This window comes from Oryctolagus cuniculus, chromosome 16 (assembly GCF_051225735.1).
Source record: "Oryctolagus cuniculus isolate XC-2025 breed Fujian yellow rabbit chromosome 16, ASM5122573v1, whole genome shotgun sequence".
NCBI lineage: Eukaryota > Metazoa > Chordata > Mammalia > Lagomorpha > Leporidae > Oryctolagus > Oryctolagus cuniculus.
In genome coordinates this window covers 76,518,727-76,543,150 of record NC_142882.1, presented here as the reverse complement: position 1 = coordinate 76,543,150, position 24,424 = coordinate 76,518,727, and the positions used below count along the sequence as shown (strand labels likewise).

Below are 24,424 nucleotides of genomic sequence, written 5' to 3'. Positions count from 1 at the left end.
AGTTCTTTCATCTAAATATCAGTGACTACTGCTTAACTTCTAAACAAGCGTGTAGGCCCTGTTCTGTCTTTATATATTTTTTTTGACAGGCAGAGTGGACAGAGAGAGAGAGAGAGAGAGACAGAGACAGAGAGAAAGGTCTTCCTTATGCCATTGGTTCACCCTCCAATGGCCATCGCGGCCGGCGCATCGCGCTGATCTGAAGCCAGGAGCCAGGAGCCAGGTGCTTCTCCTGGTCTCCCATGGGGTGCAGGGCCCAAGTACCTGGGCTATCCTCCACTGCACTCCCGGGCCACAGCAGACAGCTGGCCTGGAAGAGGGGCAACTGGGACAGAATCCGGCACCCCGACTGGGACTAGAACCTGGTGTGCCGGCGCCGGTAGGCGGAGGATTAGCCTAGTGAGCCGCGGCGCCGGCCCTATTCTTTCTTTAAAAACTTCTGGCTGAATAGCTGGTGGCCTTAGGCTATGAAGTGAAATTATGAAATGATACAGAACTCTGACTAGGAACCCAACAACAGCTCCCAAAGAATCAATATTTAATGAGCCTTTCTAGAGTGAAGAAATTAAACACGTCCAATGATCCAATCTGCCAGAATTAAGCTTAATTATTTGCTCTTGCTTTGCCAGAACTATCCAAAGCAATCCTCAGTCAACTCTTGTGTATCCGATCACGAACCATCAGCGAAACGTTTCCAGGGCGGCAGACTGGGGCGGGGCAGTGGCAGCGCGCGCCCACCCCCCAGAGCGGCACTCACCAGCTATGGCACCAGCCAGCAGCAGGCTTCCTGGGCTGATCTGCCCGTCTTCGTTTGCAAAAGAAGCCTTCACATGCGCGTAGCAGGGGAAGTAGATGGCCGAGAAAGGAATGTCCCGCAGAAAGCAGGCCTTGGCACCCTGGACGCGTGTGGAGGAAGAAAAACCACATGAAACACATATCCCATTGAGAAGGTCGAGCCGCTTTGGAACTCACCTCAGAACAGAATATTCCCGGAGCAGACCAAATTTGTTCTCACCAGCTGGAAGGCGGACAGTAAAAAATAACCCACATTCTGCGAGGGACAAATAGCGAATTTTGTTTTTAGAAATAAAGCTAGTTTTGTTGCATGGCGCGAGGATGTATGTGTGTGTCGGGGGGTGGTTCTCATTTATTCCAACGCCACAGCTTTGATGAAAACATCCGTGGGCCTCTGCCTGCAAGGACCCTTTGAGTCCCTGCTGGTGGCAGGCCGCCGCCCTCTGGCTCTCTGAGTGAGGCGTGTTCTCGGCTCCGCACGGCAGGCAGGGGAGGGCAAGCGTCTGTTTTCTGGATCTCTGCGGATCTGATGAGAGCGCTGGACTCTCGCCCAGAAAAGAAAAAATGCCACATACGTACAGAGTTGCTCATCTTTTTGGGGTCTCCTGGATCCCCCTGGTTTACTCATGTCCCCCGCCACCATCCAGGGTTTACGGCACAGCGACAAAAACCTTGAAATGACTACAATAATTCAACACATTCAAGAGCCGTGCGTGGAACAGTTATCTCCTAGAGCAAAGTCTTTACCAAGTGATTTCTGGTGCCAAAAGAATGCCAGCGGGAGCTTCTGAGAATTGATGAGTGCCCAGAAATACGATAAAATGTTATAATCAAACCCACAGCTCATATATTGTGCTCTGGGTAAGCTGAGTGGAAAGGAAATTACCCCTTTTCAACACTTAATGATTTAATACTGCTTCCTTCACATATTTGTAAAACCTAAAACTTTCCATCAAAGGCAGAGATGCCCAAAAGAAAATAACGAGCCCATCCAGATTCCACAGCCCCCGCGACGCCCGGCGACACCAACTGAGGCCCGGCCCTGCGGCCTGGGCCCCCGCGTGTCTGCTGCGAGGCGCCCACGGGTCCCGGTTTCCCAACACCACACGTCTGCCGCCACGGCCTTTGTTTCTCTGCCATCCACATTTCCCCCGACGCAAAGCGAGATGGTGGGTAACACAAGCCGGCATCTTCCTCGTGGCTCTGCCGCCACTGAGCTCTCTCACACCCGGAACCTGGGCGGGACTTGATGTTCCGTCCTCCTAATTCCCTCCCCAGCCTGGCTCACCCCTCCGACCACAAGACATGCCTGGGATCTGGACCCTGTCATGCCAATTCCTTGGCCAACACCCAGGCATGCGCTAAGCCCGTCCTGGTTCGCTCTGCGGACTGGGATTCAGGGCAGCACAGACCCGCCCCACGTCCTGTCCCTCGGCCCAGGCTGCTCCATTCTGTCCACCCCAGAACTGCTGAAGCTGACAGGCCCAACACCCGCCACACCCAAGCTCCCCCTCGACCCACGTACAAACTCATACCCAGGACAGTTACTGAGGGCCATGCCCATGGCTTGTTCCTGGCGCGTTCTGATGTAACTTGAGAGGCAGATCTCACACTCAGGGTTCCAACAGTCTTTTCCAACTCCCCCCGTTTTTCAACAGGCAAAGTTACCGGATAACTGTGGTATCCACACAGGCAGCCAACACCTTCCCTGGGATTAGCTTTCTAAGCAGCATCTACTGTGACTGGGGATACCACCAGTCTCAGAACCTTGGCTTCCCCTCCTTTCCCTTCCTGCCTGCAAGCACTCCCCTTGGGTTCTGCTAGCTACTGTTCCTCAAGGAGCCTCTGTCCGGAAGTTCCTCCAATTAGACACCAAAACCCAACTTGAATGGAGAGCAGCTAAACAGCCGCATCTGGCTCTCGGTATCTAGAAAAACATCGCCATCTTTCTAAGTTTCTATTTATTTATTTATTACTTTTAAATTTATTTGACAGGTAGAGTTATAGACAGTGAGAAAGAGAGACAAGAGAGGTCTTCCCTTCGCTGGTTCAGTCCCCAAATGGCCACCACGGCTGGTGCTATGCCGATCTGAAGCCAGGAGCCAGGTGCTTCTTCCCAGTCTCCCATGCAGGTGCAGGGGCCCAAGCACTTGGGCCACCCTTCATGCCCCCCCACCCCCCGCCCCAGGCCACAGCAGAGCTGGACTAGAACCCGGCACCCATATGGGATGCCAGCACCGCAGGCAGAGGATTAACCAAGTTTCTAAAGAAGCTGCCGTACACAAATTAAACGGACTGTGTTCCTTTAACCTCATTTCCCATGTTTGCAGCTGCTATGCCGTGTTCCTCTTGTTTGTGGACAGCTGCATTTTCCTGATTATAAAATATTAAGTGCTTACCATAGAGAATACAGAAAGGTCTTAAAAACTTAAATCGTCCAGGATTTCCCAAGGCCAGCGATGACCAGGGGGAGCACCACATGTCTTGAAGCCTTTCTGGCAACAGGAGTGGTGATACTAAGCACTCTATGGCTGAGACCACGCCGGAGGGGCTGTGGTTACTCCTTTTCTTTTCCTTAAGTTTGTGGCATAGGTGCTGTTTCTGTTTTGACGGGATATAACACAGTAACCCCTTCGATCCTCAGTGGTTTCATTCAACCTTGGTTTTCGAGAACTCTGCTGCAGCTCTGGTCTTGGCTGTCCCACGGATCAGGCCCAGGGTTCTCAGCCGGGTCGGAGCTCTGTAAGGACGTCGTCTGCTTGGTCTCTTCTCCTGGAAGAGCGATTTCTCCAGGTACAGCCCCATTCCTCGGATCAGTCAAGATCTACCGTTGCTCTGCGTCTTCTTACATCTGCCTGTGTCGGTGCTGCCCATGTCAGACCGTGAAATTTAATGTATAAAACTGCTTAGCAAAATCGCTGGCTGCCAGTTAGGGCCTAAGCTATGTTCCCAATGGCACAGAGTTTGTTTTGCCATAGAGGATGAAAACCACAATTAAACAGAAACGAGATGCTCTGAGGTACGCTGTCAAGTTTCTGCAAGGATACTAGCTCATTTCTTGGAAAAACAAATTAGAAACCCAAACCCAGCCTTCAGGTTTTCAAAGATAGTATTTTTGAAGATATAGCAAAATCTAGGAATAGTAAATGATTTTACATTAGACAGAGACTATGTGTATGTGAGACAGAGACAGAGAGAGAAGCATCTTTAAAAAAGAGATGTATTTATTTATTTATTTGAAAGTCAGTTACAGATTGAGGGAGGGAGGGAGACAGAGCGCGAGAGAGCGAGAGTGAGTGGTCCTCCATCCGCTGGTTCACTCCCCAGATGGCCGCAACAGCCAGGGCTGGGCCAGACTGAAGCCAGGAGCTTCAGCTGCGTCTCTCACATGGGTGGCAGGGGCCCGACCATTTGGGCCACTTTTTGCTGCTTTCCCAGGCTAAGGAGTCCAAGCAGTGCCCCCAAGGGATCCTGGCAGTACAGGCAATGGCTTAACCCGTTTCACTAACACTGTACCGAGAAAAGTCGATCTTAAGCTATGTGACTTCAACGTGATTAGTGGCCCTGGGAAGACATGACCTGAAATCAGAAGCAGCCCAAGACAGAGAAGATAAAAGGCACGGGACGAAGCAGCTGGGTTTTCTCAAGAAGAAATCCCTGAGCGTCCCACCATCCCAGCCTCTCCTTCCCTGCGAGGATGACAGGAAACCACGCCCCCTCCGTGAGAAAGTCAGGGAAGAAAGGAAACAAGTGGGGCAGCCAGCATCCCTGCTCCAAGAGGCAGGATGGCCCTGCCCGCAGGTTGAAGACCTGGACGAAACCAACTCTGTCTCCCGAAATGTGAAGCCCACTGGCTGTGGCTGTCCCCTCGTCACCGTCACTGTCCCTGCGCAGGGAAAATGCAGGTTTGAGCCTTCTCACCTGTGACCCACAAGCACAAAGGCACACTCTTCAGGAGAGGCGGGACTGGAGCTTCAGGAACAAAAGAAGTGACGCCCTGTGCGTGCCTTGTGCAGATTCACTGCAGTACAAAGTAAGGGCCAACCCTGTGACCAGGAGCCGCCCTGTCTCTCCCCTCTCCTGGCAGCCGCATTGTTCCCCATCCAGCACCTGGTCAGGTGTCTCCCTGCAGCAAAAAACTCTGAATGGAGAGAGGTGGCCCTCTCCTCTCCTGCACCCCAGGCATCAAAGCCCAATCCCCAAGCAGAGCTAGCTTTGCAAAAGGTTGCACAGACTTATTAAATTGCCCTGGCCTCCTTCTCCCCACCACTTCCTTTAGGTCTTAGGCACAAAGGCAGGTGCCAATTTGTATGGCTGCCTTAGGCAATCCCTGACCTGTTGCTCCCACACAATGAAAGGGAAGCAGGATGTGAAAAAGGCTTTTAAAGTTCCAAGGGTGAAAAACGTTTCTGCCCCAGATTCCTTGATAAATCCTTCACTGCAGTCCTACTTCTAAAACGTTAACCTGTTTTGAGTCAGTTCTATTTGGCAACTTCAGGATAAAGGGAAACATTCCACGTGGCCCTACAGCCTGCGTCAGCGACACAGAAGTGACTGCCGTGGCCATTAAAAAATTAATAAATGACACGGTGTGTACCACTCAAAATAACTCTTTAATACGTGTTCCTGCCCTGGAAGGAAATCCCCACACTCGTCTGCCTTGCGTTCTGGCTGCCTGGCCCTCGGCCCTCGGCCCTCGATTTCTGTTGCACACACAGTAAAATCACCTGGGAAAAGCAGTAAGTGCAAAACGCAAGCCTCCCATCACTTACTCCTCTTTAAAATCCTCTCTCTCCCTGGGCGGGTTGGGGTGGGGGACTACTGCTTCCTCCCCGTCCCCCTTCTGTTTACACAAGGTCCAGTAATGCACCAACAGGAACAATAAAAAGCATATCAGGGAAGACCTACATGTAAATAGACGGGAATCGAAACTCAGATCTGCGTTAATGACCCGGCTCCACTCCAATTCGGCATCGCTCGAACATCTCTCCATCATCATTCCAGCTGAGGGTGAGCAAAGCTTCTGGAGGGGCAGGGCTCAGTGAGAGTCCACAGTTGACACGGGCCAATCAGCCAGACGCTGGCCACAGGATCAGCACCGCAGAAGGATGATTTATGTTGCTTCTCGTGCTGCTTTGATGTGGACACTGCGCTGAGAGCCCAAGGGAGCTTTTATCAACTCTTAAGTTGCTGGGATCATCCAGGCAGGCTCCCTCTGGCAGCTATGTCTGGCACAAACTTGTCAGAAGATGGGGCACACGCGCGCGCGCGTGCGCACACACACACACACACACAGCCATCCTGTCTTCTCTCCTTTGAAAGCTCTTCATCCTGGATGGTATCACACCTGCCTGATCAATCCAGAGAGGGAAGAAAAAAAAAAGCCAGTCTTGAAGGATGGTGCTGATAAGGAAGTCGGGGCCAGGGCAGGTCTTTTCGCATGCTAATTCCTGCTTATTCTAGCAGTACCTGCAAACATGGCTCTAAACAGGCTATTCCTAATACAGGCAAGGTAATTAGGCTCACAAAGGCACCTCTGTGTCGGGGCTGGGCACCAGGAGCCAGCAGGTCTGGGAGACGGAGGCTTAGCAGGGACTCCAGCAGTGAATGTGCATTGTCTGGCTCGGGGGTGGGGGAATGCCAGACTGGGGGACCCCGCTGCATTCATGACAACACTGGTGCACCTTGTCTCAGGAGGTTATTTAATGCTTCTGGCACCTGTCTTCACAGCCACCCCTCTTTCCTACCGTACAGGTTTAGAATTTATTTGGCATGTATAATTGTATATTTTGATCCTGGAACCAAACAATGGGCCGCATGTCATGTCTTGATCCCTTCACATTCCTTTTGGTTTCCCCCAGGAGAGTTAACCCTTGAGTTACACAGCCTGGCCGCACCTCTCCTGCCCATTCCAGGGCGTGTTGGGCCCCACGTGTTTGGGATTTGAGTTTCAGCACCTCCAGGACGACCATCGCCATTGCCAAGACCTGCGATGTGACTGTTAAACCAAACGGCTCAGTGATGGGAGACTTGCTTCCAGCACACGCGTCGGGATTCCTTCAATGCCTGTTGTTTGGCTTCTGTAGTACAGACTTTTAGGACATCAGTGTCTCCCTAGTTGCATGCAATTCTAACACAATCATCTTGGCAAGGCTAGGTATTTTGCAGGAAACGCCTCTGTGCCAGCTCCAGTTCTCGGTAGGTCTGCCGCTGCTCACTGCTTTGCCATCAGCGATGCTGGCACTCCGCCGTCCTGGACACCCTGTAAGCGGCTCGGGGTTTTATCACGCGGACTCGGTGCCCACACTGCCGGCCAGGTCACCTTCACAGAGTCATCCTTTTCAGTTTTTCTTTTCTTGTCCGCAGCCTGTACCTCCCACTCCGTACAATTACCTGTTAGGAAGCTAGAGTCCCTTTCCAGTCCAAGTGTTTACTGTGGAAATTTCCGTACGTACCTTCTCCTCTACAATATGTGTACTTTAAAAGCAAATCTTGTTTTATGATTATGCATTTTAATTCTAGCTTAAGAAACATTAAGCACTTAAAATTACTATTTTAAATGCATCGGCATTTACGGTGAGGTAACACTATTTAGACTAAACACTTCCCACTTCCTCTGAGCTCCATCTATGTCTCCAGCTGCGATCACTTTTCTTCTACCTGGAGTATATTCTGGAATCTCCTTTATTAAGGCTTTACTGGTGCTAGGCTTCTTGAGTTTTGCTCCTCCAAAAATTCTTTGCTTTACCCTTCTTCCTGAAAGACATTTTTATAGAGGACAGAATTCTAGGTTGAAAAGTCTCCTCCAAAATGCCGACAACATTCCACTAACTCTGGCTTCCATAATTCCTGTTCCTCAGTTACCTGCCAGCTGAACTCTTGCCCCTTGAAGGCAAACTGACTTCCTTGTCTGGTCACAGAACAGCCTCTTTTTATTTTTCATTGTAAGGCTTATCTATTTTTCATTTTTTATTTATTTTCATTTACTTGAAAGGCAGACACAGACAGCAGGAGCGATCTTCCATCTGCTGGTTCATTCCCCAAATGCTCACAATAGCCAGGGATGGGCCAGGTCAAACACAGGAGCCTGGAACTTTCCATGGGCGGCAGGGACTCAAGTTCTTAAGCCATCACCCGCCATCTGCTGCCTCTCAGTGTGTGTCAGCAGGAAGCCGGATCAGACATGGAGCAGCTGGGACTTGAACTGGTGCTCTGACAGGGTCATGGGCATCCTAGGCAGCAGCTTCCCCTGCACTTCTTGAAGCTGTGGATGAATGGCAGTCGTTAGCTCTGGAGAACGCTCAGCCATCATCTCCTTTTCCTCGGGTCTTCTTGTGTACTTACACCCATCAGATCATCTCATGCTTCCTTCTATGTTACCATTTCTTACGGTCTTTTCAGAAATGCAGTTTGAATAATTTCTTATTTTTCAGTTCACTAATTCTCTCATCTTCCACTTCACTAATTTTCTTTCAGCTGTGTTTAATCTGTTGTTAAAGCCATCTGTTGAATTTAAAGTTTCAATCGTCATAAATATTTTCATGCTTTTTAATTTTAAAAAAGAATATTCATTTTATATTTCTGGTCATTTAAAAATTTTAAATCTTTGTGGTTTAAAATGCTTTTTTTTCCTTTTGCTGTTTCTTTTTAAAGTAAGTGCCTTATTGTCTTAAGAGTTTTGATTGAGAACTGCTCATTTTCCTTGGAATATTACCTATGAAAATTCTTTGAAGGCTGGGATGAAGGTGAATTCCTCTAAACAGGGCTTGTATTTGCTTTTGTCAAGCACCTGGGGGCACTATGAATTCAAGACCATTTAAAAATAAATTCCCAGCTTGAAGTTCTTTTTTATGTCACGCAAGAGGGAGGGTTTTCTCCCACTCCGCCTCCTCATTTTCCTCCGCTAAAGCAGCCAGGCAATTTTCTTGCAGTTTAGGGCAGCAGGGAGCATGGCTACTTTACTTCTATTGAGGTCAGAACTTCGTGAGGGAGCAGAGAAAGGAGCTGTGCCCAGACAAAGCTTCCTGGAGGTGCTCACTCTCAGGGCTGTGCAAGGCAGTGTGACAGCAAAGCCGTCCTTGCGACGAGGTGCCTTGCTTGCCACACCCTGGTCTGCGTCCTGCTCTTGCAGTATTAGCACTTTGGACAGCACCTGCTTATCCTCTAAGGCTTCAAAGTTAAATCTCAACATACATGTAGGTGTTTGGAGAAGGCCATCAAGGCAAAAGCCAGCTCACCTCGACCCACATTCAGCTCCACTCTTTCTCGCTTCTGAACAACTCATGGATTTGACAAGGTTCTTACATCTTGGTGCTGTCACGTGCATGACCAGTGCATGTATCTGAGCTGTGGCAGGCAGGTGCACCCGTCTTCCCGAGGAGACGCTCGGGCTGGTGACCCTTGACCCTTCCTCTTGAAGTGCTTCCTTTAAGTCACGCCACCATTGTGCAGCATTCTTTTTGGTTCTTCTCCTTCATGTGGACCACCACATCCAGGGGAAGGAAAGAGGCCTCTTTTCCCACCCCCTTCACTGCCTTCAGTGAGGGCCAGTTCGCTGCATGGAGCGCTAGGGCTCCTGGGCCGGCTGAGCGGGGGGTGCTCCCTCTGTCTCTATGCCAGGTGCAACTGCTCTGAATGCTGCCTCCTGCACAGAGCAGTGCCCTGCATTCTATGAAACATACTTTCAACATGCATCCATTCGACTGGATTTATATCTGAATCCCACCACCCCACTCCCAGATGACAGGTGGGATTAAGTTCCTGGCTCCCTGCTCCGGCCTGGCCCAAAGCCACCTGCTGTAAGCGCCCGAGGAGTCAACTCTCTCTCTCTGTCTCTTTGCCTTTCAAATAAAACAAAAATCAATAAATAGAAATTCTAAGAAAATAAAACTGCACATAAAAACTAATTCTCTGAATACTTGGTAAAGAACAAAAAACAAAAACAAAAACATTAAACAACAAAAACTTGGTAAAATTGCTTGCCACTACAAAGATGCATTATTTGGGACTTATGGCTGAGAGATTAACATTTTATTGTTATATGCTCTGCTGTAACTAAATTTTCTTCTTCTAAAAAATACTATTAAAATTAATCTTTAAAAGAATTGAGAGCGCTAGAAATGTGTATTTACATTCTTTCACTCTATTGACGTGGATCGGCAATGGCACCATACACATCTTTGACCTCCAGCACCTGATACAGTGCTTGCACTAAAAAAATTTGTTGGCTACAGAAAGGTTAAAAAGGAAAATCAGTTGCTAATATGTTTAAGAGTCCTTGGGGCTGGTGTTGAGGCACAGCTGGTTCAGCCACCATCTGCAATGCTGGCATCCTATATGTCCTCCAGTTCGAGTCCCAGCTACTCCACTTCTAATCCAGCTCCCTTGCTAATATACCTGGGAAAGCAGCAGAAGATGGCCAAGAGCGTGGGTCTCTGTACCCATGAGGGAGACACAGAAGGAGCTCCAGGTTCCTGGCTTTGGCCTGGCTCAGTCCTTACCATTGTGGTCACTTGGGTAGTGAACCAGGAGATAGAAGATCTTTCTCTCTCTCTCTCTCTCTAACTCTGCCTTTCAAACAAAATAAATGTTAAAAGAAGAAAGTTTCTTTTTCCTAGCTCATTTAGCACACTGAATTCTGTTGGGCACTCTTTTATTTTTAAAAACAATATTTTCCAAGGCATTTCCTTTGTATTTCTATTTCACAGTCCAAAGCAGAAATGTCTGGCCTAGAGAAGGTTGTCGATCACACATGAGAAATGGTCCGTGATGGCCAGAGCAGAAGGGGTGAGGAACCTGTGGCGTGACTCCCTTAGTTGATATCCTACAATCACAGACTAGTAGCTAAGAACACATCATGTAGACGCGTGTTAAACTCCATTCTGTGCGTTCTACATGCATTATCCTAGTGAATCCTGCCAACAATTCTATTAATATGAAAGGTCTTCAAAAGGTTCACTGAGAATATAAAAATAACCATGCACAGATTTCAAAGTTATTTGCACCAAGAGAAGTTTATCTTTGTCTCCTTCTTGCATGAGCTTGTTAAGGTGCACTTGTGCAGGAACTGTTATTTCTTTCTACAGATGAGTCATCTGAAGTCCAGGTACAGAACGCTGTCTTAAATCATCATATTCTCCCATTTGTTTTCTTTTAATGCAACTTTTAGGCAGAATATGGACAATGCTACATGACTTCCAATATTACAAAAATGCTCACACCATATCAAATAAAAAAAACAAACACACATGAAAACCTGGTCCCCTGAGGAACTTGATACTGGTTCCTTAAATTTCTAAAAATCCTTTATATGAACATCCCATAGTTTCATCTCTGAGATTCTTTTGGGATATGCACCCAGCAATGGGATTTCTGGATCACAGGCTGGTTTTGTTTTCAGTTTTTGGAGGAAATCCATGCTGTTTTCCACAGTGACCGCATCATTTTCCATTTCTACCAACCATGCACAAGGATTTTAGTCTCTCCACATCTTTACCAACACGTGCCTTTTTTTCCTTTTAACAGCCAACCTAGCAGGTGTGAAGTGGTATTCCACTGTAGTTTTCATTTGTATCAGCATCTTTTCACATACTAGTTGGCCATTTGTACGTCTTCATGGGAGAAATGACTACTTAAGCACTTTGCTCATTGTTGTCATCAGGTTTTTTTGTTCTTTTGCTGTTGAGTGGTCAAAATTCCTTATATATTTTAGATACTGGCCCCTTAACATATATGTATGTATGTGTATACACACACACACACACACACACACACGGTTTGAAAGCATTTTCACCAACTCCATAAATTGTGGTCCAAAGTTATTTTATTTATTTATTTATTTATTTATTTTTTTTTTGACAGGAAGAGTGGACAGTGAGAGAGAGAGACAGAGAGAAAGGTCTTCCTTTGCCGTTGGTTCACCCTCCAATGGCCGCCGCGGCCGGCGTGCTGCAGCCGGCGCACCGCACCGATCCGATGGCAGGAGCCAGGAGCCAGGTGCTTTTCCTGGTCTCCCATGGGGTGCAGGGCCCAAGCACCTGGGCCATCCTCCACTGCATTCCCTGGCCACAGCAGAGAGCTGGCCTGGAAGAGGGGCAACCAGGACAGAATCCGGCGCCCCGACTGGGACTAGAACCTGGTGTGCCGGCGCCGCTAGGCGGAGGATTAGCCTAGTGAGCCGCGGCGCCGGCCGGTCCAAAGTTATTTTAAAGTTAACACTTGCAGATGTCATCTGGAATAGACACATGGATGTCCTGTTGGACGTGGGCCTCTCCATGCACGTATGTTGTTTATTACTATTCATTTTAAAGTAAGACTTAAGAACACAGAAGAGGTCCCTTTCCCTATATGGATGAAATTACTTTAGTTTCTACAAGGAAATAATACAAGATCTCACGTTTCTATTCTAACAAAACAAGGCAAACGGAGTTACTCTTAGACTAAAATCCAACAGTTTATAACAGTGCTGGCTACTAAGGACAATCAGGAAAAACACTCCTATAAGCTCACCGGCCTCAGCCATCACCACACACTCCTGCTGTTTGGAGTCCTCTCAAACTCATTCACCTCCCTTTCCTTGCACATTCACTGAGAGCAAGGCCACCACCTGTCTGTCACCATACCTACAATGGCAATGTTAACCTTGTTCTTAAATTTCCCAGAAAACCCAAGTTATCAGCATGTGCTTTCCCTATGAGATAGGCCAGGGTCAAGTTTCAAAGCACAACTGGACCAAGTCTGACACCCAGCCTCACCACTTACCTAGCAGGTGTGTGACTTTGGACACATTACTGAAACTTGTCAAGTCTGCCTAGCTGTAACCTTGAACTTCAGAACACACCTGGCTCACGGGCCAGCACGAGGGTGCGATGCTCTGACGTGTTCACGGCTAAAACACGAGCCCGGCCAAGCAGGCACTCAGAAAGCAGGAGCCCTAAGGAGCTGGGGAAGGCACAGCCAGCCCCAGGCTGGGGCGCCGCTCCACTCCCTCCGCAAGGTCCTGCTGTCATCTTCAGAGGCTTCGGGCTCTTTCCTCGTCAGCTCTCAGCCTCTCTTCCCACTTCTCTTCCAAAGGGGGCCAGTGTTTGGCACAGTGAAGACGCTGCTTGGGACAAATGCACCCCACATCAGAGTGCCTGGGTTCGAGTTCTGGCTCTGCTTGTGGTTTGCGCTTCCTCCTAATACGCATCCTGGGAAGCAGCAGGCGGTGGGTCCAGGGGCTCCTGACCCGACTGGATTCCTGACGATAACCACTGATGACCCTCTGTAAGTTTAAAGACCTTTCCTTAGGCTTCATCCCCTTGGTCTCCACAGCACCTGATCCACTCACTTGCTCCTCCCTCAGCTCCGCCTCGGTCCACGCCAGCTCTCCACTGACAGCTGTTTATTCTACCCATACTTCTTTCTGCCACCTGCAGGTGGGCGGGTGGGCTCTCAGCGCCATCGATGGTCTCCCCAGCAGCCTGGAGGTCCTGCTTACTCCCACAGGGGACGTGGAGGACCCTCGAAGAGCACCTAAGGGCCATCCTCTGCAAGGCTCTGGGGTCAGGAAACTTCGCCTGATTCTTCATCCCACTCTGGGACTCCGATTTCCACATCGGAGTTTGGGGTCATGCCTGTGCCCAGCAGCTCCACTTCCAATCCAGCTCCCGCTAATGTGCCTGGGAAGGCAGCAGACGCTGGCCCGAAGGCATGGGCCTCTGCCACCCAGATGGGGCTCCTGGCTTTGGCCTGGCCTGGCCCTCACTGTTGTGGCCATCTTGGGAGTGAACCTCTCTTCCCCATCGCTCCCCCTTTCAAATAAGTAATAAATATATAAATACATCCTTAAAACACACTGAGGTAAGTGGAAAGATTTCTTTCCCTCAAAATCTCTTTTCTAAAAGTAACTTGAGCAGGGGCTACTCATTAAAAGAGAGAGTGGAGTGGTAAAACTTTCACTTTGGGAAATATTTGTGATTTCTGCAACATAAACTTGTACTTTAGTTTAAATTTAAAAAAAGTCAGCCACCATTCCTTTGAGATAACTAGCAGACTCCACAAGCACGCACTGGTACATCAATACAGGGGACAGCCCTCGTGACTCACCGGCACACATCAGCACAGGCGGACGGGAACACACCGGTTTTGTGCACGGGAAGCAGAGATCTACTTGGATACTGTCAGACACAGTGGGACAAAACAAGGGCCTCTGCCTGGAACACAGACGACGGGGCCACATTCGTGGCCGACACTGAGGTTGTGACTGCAGAATCCGCAGTCCGTTTTCCACTAGCTTGCTTCATCTCCCCTGTCAGTGCCTCACGGTTTTGTTCTCTCAGTCACACACTGTTGCACAGCTTCCTGGGGAAGCATCCTGTGGCCGACGCTAGCTGTGCTGCCATTTCAGGCTACAAGACAAGCCTCACTCCAATCCTAAAGTCACGGCCCCTCGCTCAAGCTCTACAGGCTCCCACCCAAAAGCGACTCTCTCCAACAGAAGTATACATTCTCTGTAACATTTGACTTCTCTTCTGCTCCAGGAGCTGAGCCCATAAAACAAGCGTTATCCAGGGGAGAGGAGCTCATCAAAAATTCCCAGGAAACAAAGAGGTTGCGGGTCTGCTTTCTTAACTACATTAAAGACTCAACAGCTCTTACTCAACCTATCCCAAGGTTGCCATTTTTTTAGTGGGGGGCCTGTGTTTACATAGTTCCCTGGTCTACTCCAAACTCTCCCTAACTGCAGGAATGTGCCATGTTTACCACATCCCCTTTTTTTCAGTTGCAAATGTACTTCTAAAGCAAGTATTCTAATTGCCATTCACTGAGAAGTCAGGGAAGACTTAGGTATTTTGCAAATCAATTCAGGAGGAAAACAGAAAACTTAGTTAAGCAGATTTAGTTGAGGTTAAGCTCAGCAGGCCAAAACATACAGACAGAGCCAACCACTCACCCCTCGGAGTGTGGTATTGTCATGTTAACAACAGCAAACAAAGGGCCCAGCTGAGATGCGGGAAGGTGACCGGTCCCAAGGAAAACTGTGATAGTGGTAGCCTTTTTAAAGACCTACCTGGAGGGGGGACTCAGAGGTTTAAAGGAATTAGGTCACTCTAGGTCATTTGCATTTTCCTACCCAAATCAGACTAGAAACATAGAAAAGCTTTATTCCTACAAAGCATGCGACAGAATCACATCAACTATACTACTTCCTAAACTATACTGTATACAACTATACTACTTCCTAAAAACATGGACATTAACCTGCTAAAATGGTTTCTGACCATGGAAGGGTGAGACAAGCCTAGGGCTGCATCACCAAGAAGGGAACAGGAGAGCAGGTCTGGAAGGAGACCCACCGAAGGCAGTCACAGCTCTGCAGGATGAAGCCCCCAAGCCAGGCCTCTAAGAATTCACAGGATGCTGACGGCCAGCAAGAGGGCGCACAGGGCCCGGTCACTCCCGCCCAAGGAAATCAAGCTTGCAGAAGCTCAAAGCGTGGGGGCACTTCACGTGGTAATTACCAACACAATGAAAACAGCACAGGCCCTGTGGAATGCTCTGAAGCACGGGGGACCACCAGACTAGTAATTAAGCCAACTGCATATGGCAGAGTTCTCCTGCTCAAACTTGAGCAGTCCTGCTCATTGCAGCAAAGCAACTGGAGCGCGGCACGGAAACAAGAAACTTCTGAGCCTTAGCCCCAGCTCGGATGCCACGCCTGGCAGCCCGTCCTCACCACACTGCAAACCAGGACGCCAGCGACTTCCAAGGAGTGTTAAAGGGGATTAAGATTATGAAATAACGCGAAGATGAAAAGCACGAAGTGCCAGTCTGTGTCGTCTGCAGGGAGCTCAGCAGATTCTGCTTCTGCAGAAAACAGGTTCCTGCCACTTTATGCACCCAGGGGTTTTGAAAACGGTCACTGCTGTTGTGCCCGGGTGCCTTTCGCTGGACAACCGGTCGGAAGCCTGCCCGGCGTGCTGTCAGAGTGACAGGCTGCTGCAGCAGGTTGCAGGGGCCCTGACACTGAGAAGAGATGATGGTGTCTCTTCCAGTCAAGGGCTGTGTCTAACAGCGGGGTAACACGCTGGTAAACAAAGCTGCTACCGGCACCATCACAGACTCAGCACCTTAAGTAGAAGTTTTTAAGACTCTGACTAGTTGGGGCTGGCGCCGTGGCTCACTTGGTTAATCCTCCACCTGCAGCGCCGGCATCCCATATGGGTGCCGGGTTCTAGTCCCGATTGCTCTTCTTCCAGTCCAGCTCTCTGCTGTGGCCTGGGAAGGCAGTGGAGGATGGCCCAAGTGCTTGGGCCCTGCACCCGCATGGGAGGCCAGGAGGAAGCACCTGGTTCCTGGCTTCGGATCAGCGCAGCGCCGGCCATAGCGGCCATTTGTGCATTTGTGGGGGTGAACCAATGGAAGGAAGACCTTTCTCTCTGTCTCTCCCAGTGTGTGGGATCCTTAGATCTTAGCTCATGCGACCTTGGGAAGTGCCAAGCGCCAATGGGGATGGCAGGTTCCCCAGAAACAACTGCAGTCCTTACTACTTTGCCAAGAGGGTTGGGCTCTCACAAATGCAATAGTGAATGTCAAACACAGTCTTTAAAGGTTCATTCTAAAAAGCAAAACAGAAGGTTGTTACATTAAGGGGACCAATTATATTCATTCATGGTGAATTAGGTCTAAGAAAAAAAAATATCAACTGTCTTAATGTTATGGTCTGGGATAAAATTTCCAGGGACAGAACTGTACAAGGAGATCAAAAGTGCTTCCCCTTGGGGCAGGCACTGCGGCCGCGCGGGCTAAGCCATCACACCCCACATCCGAGTGGCTGAGACTGAGTCCTGCCTCCACTTCTCATCCAGCTTCCTGCTCACGTGCCTGGGAAGGTGATGGATAAGGGCCCAAGTACTTGAAGGGTCACTGCTACCCACGCAGGAGACCTGGATAGAATTCCTGGCTCCTGTCTTTGACCTAGCCTAGTGCCAGCTGTTGCAATCATCTGGGGAAGTGAACCAGTGGATACAAGATTCTCTCTCTGTCCCTGTGATTTGCAAATAAATGAATGAACAAAACAAAGCGCTTCATCTTTCACAGCTTGGGATAAAAATCAACACAAGGTGCTCTGCAAAACTGTGTTAACAGATGACCCAAAAAGTGTATTAAGGATAATCAGGAAGCTAATTTAAAATTCATGTCAACACTTTGTGTAAGGGCGGCAGCACTGTGACATAGCCAGTAAAGCTGCTGCCTGCGCCACCAGCGTCCCATATGGGCACTGGTTCGAGTCCCGGCTGCTCCACTTCCTATCCAGCTCCCTGGTAATGTGTCTGGGAAAGCAGCAGAAGATGGTCCAAGTCCTTGGGCCCTTGCACCCACATGAGAGATTGGGAAGAAGCTCCTGGCTTCTGACTTCGGATTGGCCCAGCTCCAGCCATTGTGGCTATTTGGGGAGTAAACCAGTGGGTGGAAGATTCCACCTACCTCGCGCCGCCTCTGCTTCTCTATAACTCTTTCAAACAAATAAATATAAAAAATAAAAATAAAAAAATAGTTTGAGTAAAATATTTCTTGATATATATAACTAGAAATAAAACTATTAATTTTACATAATGTGATTTTTATGTATTTCTGTGTAAATAAATGAAGCTTTTAGAAAGTAGGCATTTGACTTTTCCCCTTATTTCCTTGAAGGAAACTGTCATAGAATATCACTTTTGGAATTATCTCATTAAAAATGAACAGCACCTTATGTTTGATACGGCCTCATGGCTAGATGTAGATTCAAACAATTCTAATATTTCCATTTCAACCTTTCAGTAGCAGTGTGAATAATGACTTTCAAGAATCCACAATTAGTATGATTTTGCAATCATTCTGAAAACCCATTTTCTAAGTGAAAACTGGTTAAGATTTCTAACAGTGAGGACAAGGTGTATACACAGAAAACGTGGACGGGGCCAGAACATGAAATCTGCCGCTAGTCTGGGCGTCTCCGCACACTGGTGCCTGTGCTGCCTGCGGGACGGCACTGAGAGTTGGGAAGTGCACCAGCGGCACATCCAGACAGGCTCCCCGGCTCCCAGCAATGCTGCAAAGGGCCCTGTGTGCGGCCTGGCAGGCACTGCCCACATCCTTGCATCAGCAAGCTGGCTTTGGGCAGATGGCAAAGGGGCATCTCCTTCTAACGCGCATGAGGGCACCGGCAGGGATTCTTCACCTCCACGTTGCCAAAGTTAACTTGATGCTGATGAACAGTCACTAGTTTAAAGAGGTAAGAAAGTCACCAAATAAATGACCTAAAGGGGATGAAAAAGGAGAAGTTACCTTGTAGATCCCGAAGAAGCCCAGGTCTCGCAGGACGGAGAGCGCGCTGACTCGGGGCCCGGTGGTGATCTCCCCGGCCACCTGCAAGCGGATCTTGACGATTTCTAGGGGGTTTGTGAAGATCACCTGGGAGCCACCTGCCTGGAGAAGGAGAGGGGGTTCAGAATGAAGCAGGGCAACAGTTAGGTGAGAGGACGCGAGCGGCCAGCCCCACACAGCTCAGTCGCCCGACCAGTGGGGACTGCAGCCGGGAGAACAGCTGGAGTTCTGCCTGGGAGTTGTGGGTAAGGAATCCCCTACACCTCCTCAATGCGGAGGCTGAAAGGGACTACTGCTGGCCCCACCAGAGTCAGCACGCTACAGCGACAACGCTTCCTGGGAGCGCGGCTCAGACAACGGCCACCACGGGGCACAAAGCCAAGGGCAGGAAGGCGGACACAAAATGAGAAGCAGTGAGTGTGCAGACAGAGGGCTGCGGAGCAGGCTCTCAAAGGTTCCTGAACGCTGCATCTCATGATTCCTGCAGTGATCCAGAAACTGCCAGGGGACGCGAGAACTTAGGGGAAGACTACTTGTTTTCTCTAAAGAAGTCAGGGCAATGACCCAATACCACGTCGTGGAGTTACAGATCCTTATATTTTATTTATGCATTACCTGTGTATAGAATCGCTCTTCTCACCTAAGATAAACAGTATGTCAAAGGAGGAAAAAGAACGCATTAAATCAGTTACCGCCCACACGTTGACCGGTGTGTATTATTTCATTGCAGCAGTGGCTGGCTGCCATCAGTGAGACCCTGAACGTGCATGAGAAGCGAACTCGTAAGCCAGCTGTTTTGAAGCTAAGCCTGCATTCACTGTAAGCAAGCATCTTCACTCTCCTGTACTTCAACTCGTGGCTCCTTGTCACAAACAGGCTGAATTTCTATATCACTCATTCAAGCTGAGTAACATGCAGTTCATTAACATGCAGTTCAGAATATGTATCATACAGTGATGTCGCCACAGCCAGACCACAGAGGCGGTGCTGACACGGTGCAGTTCACGGGATGCCATCGTGGCAAAAGGCACTGAGTCTCCGTCACACAAAACGACTCATGGTAGATCCTCTGCTCCTGGTTACCCCATGCACCGGGCACAGATGAAAAGCAGCCCCAAGGAAGGCTCCGATCCCTGAACTACAGCATGTAACAGCCGGAAGCATGAATTAGGAGCAACCTAAATACCCATGGGAAGGGAGGCACTAAACGAATGTGAGTATGTCCTTGTGCGGATATACTGCGGAGCCAACAGAAACGCGGAGGGAAAGCGCTCAGTACAGCCTGCTAAGTCAAAAGCCTCACGTTTAAAATGTGAGCACACCCCCCCTCCCATATCCACCGCCACAGAGAACAAAGGCTCCCAAAGGCTTCTGAAGTGACAGGATTAGAGACAGCTACTTTCTATTTTGCTATATTTCATACTTTTTCTTGGTAAGGTATGTGCTACTTCTATTAAGAAAAATATACTTGTATATAACTTATGTAATCCAAGTATCAATGTTGACCAGAAAAAAATACAAAAGTTATCAACTCTAAGTCAGACAGGATTCCCGTTTTTACCAACTCCATACCTTCGATCTAAAAACACTTACTCTTCAAAAACAGCCGAGCCCCTTCTGCACACGCTACAACAGGTGCGAGGGCAACGCTGTCCCGGACGGGTGTCCTTGTTTGCTTCCGCCTGGTTTCCCGTCTCCCTCATCTGGACCCCACGCTCTGGTCCACACCACTGTGATCTGCAGGAACCTGAGCCCCAGCCCCGGCCTCTTACAGCGCTGGGGGACTTGGTGGGCCTGCGAGTGTGGAGCACAGGGAGGGCGCGCTGGGCGCTCTGGACCACAGCTCTCCAGACAACAAGAATCACAAACAGGAATCAAAGGCACAAATGCAAAGATGGTTTCATGCGGGGAGACACTAGGTTGCAGCCGGCCTGAGGACTGGTACCCCAAAGCTCACAGGAGGGTGCGGCTGCCTCCACTAAGGGTCAGTGGACAGTCGCCAGAGATTGCCGAGCCTTGAGCTGAACAGAAGGAGGCAACCAGGCCTCCCCCGGCACTGCTGACAGCAGGAGGGGGCGAAGGGGCCCCGCGTCACACCAAGCCTCTATTCCTCAAACCGTCTCACCTACTGTGAAGACGAAATACATGATGACTGCCCGGCGGCCAGCATGGATTCCACACAGAGCGGCTACGGCACACGTGCCGGCCTCACTCCTGCTCTCATGAGCGGTGGTTCTCCTTCCTGGCCTTCTGCAGCCACACCTGAGTCGGAACCGCTGCACCGGTCCTTCCTGAGCACTCTCCTGTGTGTCACGGCGAGCAGCACGCCAGTTCTCAGATGCCTGTCGGCAGCGGGCCTCGGCCAACCGGGCTTCCGCGAGGCCGTGACTGCCCACCCCAGCCTTCCGCAGCATTTCAGAGCCGCTTTCTGTGTTTCATAGCTGATTTCCTAACAAACTGTTTTTTTAAAAAACAAAGTCAACATTTAAAAAATTATATTTCATTTTTATTTATTTGAAGAACAGAGCAACAGAGAGACAGCAAGCGAGAGAGATCTTCCATCAGCTGATTCACTCCCCACATGCCTACGACAGAGAGGGCTGGATCAGGCTGAAGTCAGGAACCAAGAACCCATCAGGATCTCCCGTGTTGTGGCTAGGACCCAGGCTTGGGCCTTTTTATCTGCTGCTTCCCCGTGGGTATGTTAGCAGGAAGCTAGATCAGAGGCAGAGGCAGGATCTGACATGGGATGTGGGTGTCCCAAGTTGTGCCTGACTGGTTATGCTGTAAGACCCTTCTCTTGTAACAAACTTTCTTGACTCCAAGTGGTGCCACTATAAAAAGGTATAATCCTTAGGTACAGAACTGCCTTATTCTATCTTTATTAACTCGTATAAATGTTGTCAAGACTGTATCCAGTGAAGAGCTATACTCAACTCCCTGTGTCCACGCCAACTACCAGCGACAGTTCTTTCAGAGGGGCAAAGTGAGTGCTCACCACTGAGGATGAGGAAGACGCCGACACATTCCAGACAGCCGCGGGCAGGCGACGCCAGGACAAGCTCACAACGCACCCACAGCCTCTGACGGGCTCGGGGTGGTGGCTGCACAGGTCCCACTGGGGGGAGATGTGACTCCAAGGCACCAGGGCTAGATGCTTATCATGACTCGGTCTGGCCGCGGCCACCACGTGGCCCCCGAGCAGGGCGCTGCCTGCTGCCCCTCTGACTCCGGGTCTGTTATCCACTCACCGCCCCTCTGCAGACATCAAAGAACGCGGCATCAGCAGACAACACACAGGGACACCTATTGTGCACCACGACTGTGTCCCTCATCACCCAGGAGCTCTGGCTGTGTGAAAATGCTGGCGTTTTTCTTGGTGAGCCTTTGTCCCAAGTCGCTTCCCTCTGACTTTCTGGAATATGCAGCAAGTAGGACAAAGGGAGACTTTGCACACTCAGAGCGGCACATTTTGGTGGGGATGTTGATGTCTCCATGTGTCTCCTGGCATAGGCTTTGTAAGGGAATCCCAGTTACTATCTAAGACCTGGACGGATGCAAATAGAAACACATATGCCCATGACAGACTCACACCTGCCACCCAACCTCTTAGGTGGCTGTTCTTTCTCCAAACACCCGTGAGCAGCCACGTTCAGAGTCCATCATGGGAACTACAGCAGCACAAAGACAGTGAGAAAGCACTCCCGACCTCAGGGAACCTGACGCAAGGGTGGAGGCAACAACTAGTCATCCAGCACCCACAGGGGGCTACCAGGGCACGCTCTGCAGGCTATTTGTCTTCAGGGGCTTCCCCCAGTGTTGGCAGAAGAGGAACCTGAGGCATGGAGGGATTACAGCAACACAGTCAGGATGAGCTGGGCTCCAGCCAAGGTCATGGGAGACTAGGAGTAGCCCCGCCAAAGCAGCTCACCTCTCACCGATCATGCCTTAGAGCACGCACAGGGATAGGGGGAGCGGGCGCTGCCCAAGAGGGGAGCAGGGCGGCCTTCTCCCAGTCTAACTGATGTCCTCATGGGAGGAGGAAATGGGCTGGTTGGTGTTGGAGCCCAGTGGGTTAAACTGCTGCCTGCGACACAAGTTCAAGTCCTGGCTGCTTGGCTTCCCATCCAGCTCCCTGCTAATGCACCTGGGAAAGCAGCAGAAGATGGTCCCAGCACTTGGGTCCCTGCCACCCATGTGGGAGACCCAGATGGAGTTCCAGGCTCCTGGCTTTGTAGCCATTCGGGAAATGAAACAGCAGATGGAAGATCTCTTGCTCGCTCGCTCACTCTCTCTGTTATTCTGCCTTTCAAATAAATAAATCTTTAAAAAGAGAAGAGGAGGAAACTGAAACACAGACACGTCAGGTCACACAAAAAGACCACGTGGGACCCAGGGATGAGGGGCCACCTGCAGCCACGGAAAGGAGCCTCAGCAGGAAGCAGCTCTGCCAACGCCTTCCTCCCGGACTTCCAGCCTCCACAAACGAGAGGAACACATTCCACTGCTTACACTATGCCGTCGGTGCTACTCCTTTTCGGTGTCCCAGCCGACCAGTAGTTGACCCAGGGCTCATCAGCCAGCACACAGAGGAAAAAAAGGCTTGTGAGAACAGGTACTCAGAACACGTGACAAGAGCTAAGGTCCAGGAAAACCGGAGTGGCAGCTCCAGGGAAGTGCTGGGAGGTGGGAAGGCACACGGATGTAACACACAGGCTGATGACTCACCGGTGACAAGGATTTAGGGAGTGCAGACAGAGACAAGAACGCCACACTCACAGGGGAGATACACGCAGAACCACATCTGTCAAACAAAATTTCAACAAGGATGACACCTACGATAAGATCAAGCATTTGCCCAGGGCTGACAATGTGCCACAGGCATTGTGCTAAGAGTTTATATAAGATTTTTGTTTTTGGTTTTCATACTATCATGGGTAGGAATATTATTACCCTGGTTTTATAAGGAAACACTCGGGCTGAACTTGCCTGACACAGGTTTAAGTTGATGTGACACAGCAAGGGAAGTGCCACTTGGGTTCAAGGCCAGAGCCTCGGCAGCAGAGGGCAGAGGGCTCACTAGGGAGGGAAAGCCCTGAGGCAGGGATAACCATCAGGGTTCTACCAGACGGGGAGAGCCAGTCTACACTTCCAGAAGGGAAGGTGAGAAATTGCTGTTTATTAGAGCAAATAAGAAGTGATGAGTGGCTGACACTGAGGTACGGCAGCTTAAGCCGCCATCTGCAATGGCAGCATCCCTTATGGGCGCCGGTTCAAGTCCCAGCTCCTCTACTTCCAATCCAGCTTCCTGCTAATGCACCCAGGAGATCAGTGTTAGATGGCCCAAGTGCTCGGGCCACTGCAGCCATGTGTGAGACCCAGAAGAAACTCCTGGCTCCTGGCTTTGCTCAGGCCTAACCCTGGCTGTTGTGGTCACTTGGGAAGGATCTCTCCCTGTCTCTTTCCCTCTCTCTGTAACTCTTTCAAATAAATAAACAAACAACAACAAAAACAAAAAGAGGCAATGAAACTCTGTTAAGGATCTCAGATGAGAAAAAATGGAGTGAGAGGTGTCTGACACAGCCATTCGGGACAGTCACATCCCGTATCAGAGTGCCTGGTTTCGAGTTTCAGCTCCACTTCCGATCCCAGCTTCTTGCAAAGGTATACCCTAAGAATCAGGTGATAGCTCAAGTGCTTGGGCACCTGCCACCAATGGGGGAGACCCAGACTGAGCTCTTGGACTCCAGGCTTCAGCCTGGCCCAGCTACTTGGTAGTAGCTGTCACAGGCACTTGGGGAAGCTAAAAGAGGTAGGGATAATAAGCTATGGGTAAACAAAACAGCACAAGCTCCAGGTGAACAGAGAAAAGATAGAGTGTGAAACCTTTGTATTTGCTTTAATGACAGCCAAAGAGTTGGGAGGTAATTTTGTTGTACAGCAGAAATTAACTATTGGTGCCCTCACTACTTAGGCCTCCAGGACAAGGACAAACAATCAAATGGAACAGGATTTGGCACGAGGAGACACGCCTGAAGTTCTGATGCCTAAACCAAAACAAGAAGGAGAGACCCCCTTGGCTTCCCCTGTAAAATAATCCTCTGGCTGTCCACAGGTCAAAGTGATGCTAGCCTGCTGGGCTACACAGACGAGATGAAGTAGCTGACGACATGGAACGGTGCACCTGCCCACCCATGCTGCTCCCCAACACACAGTGCGTGGAAGACACAGCAGGCCGCCGTGGCATTTCTGCCCCCAGGCAGCAACTGCAGTGGGTTCT

At 49.8% G+C, this 24,424-nt stretch overlaps 1 protein-coding gene across 8 annotated transcripts in view; it reads right to left on the bottom strand.

Moving 5' to 3' along the window:
- SLC25A13 (solute carrier family 25 member 13) overlaps positions 1-24,424 on the bottom strand; it is a 185,855-nt gene that overhangs the window by 11,486 nt on the left and 149,945 nt on the right. For 6 of the 8 annotated variants that reach the window (XM_051852956.3, XM_051852957.3, XM_070059811.2 and 3 more), the window contains 2 exons: positions 18,106-18,246; positions 758-896 (listed from right to left, as the gene is read on the bottom strand). In XM_051852956.3, the coding sequence (XP_051708916.3) occupies positions 758-896; positions 18,106-18,246 (280 nt within the window). Of the gene's footprint in view, positions 1-757; positions 897-18,105; positions 18,247-18,759; positions 18,785-24,424 lie in introns of those variants that run through there. The other 2 variants (XR_016222773.1, XR_016222774.1) reach the window with 2 other exon arrangements.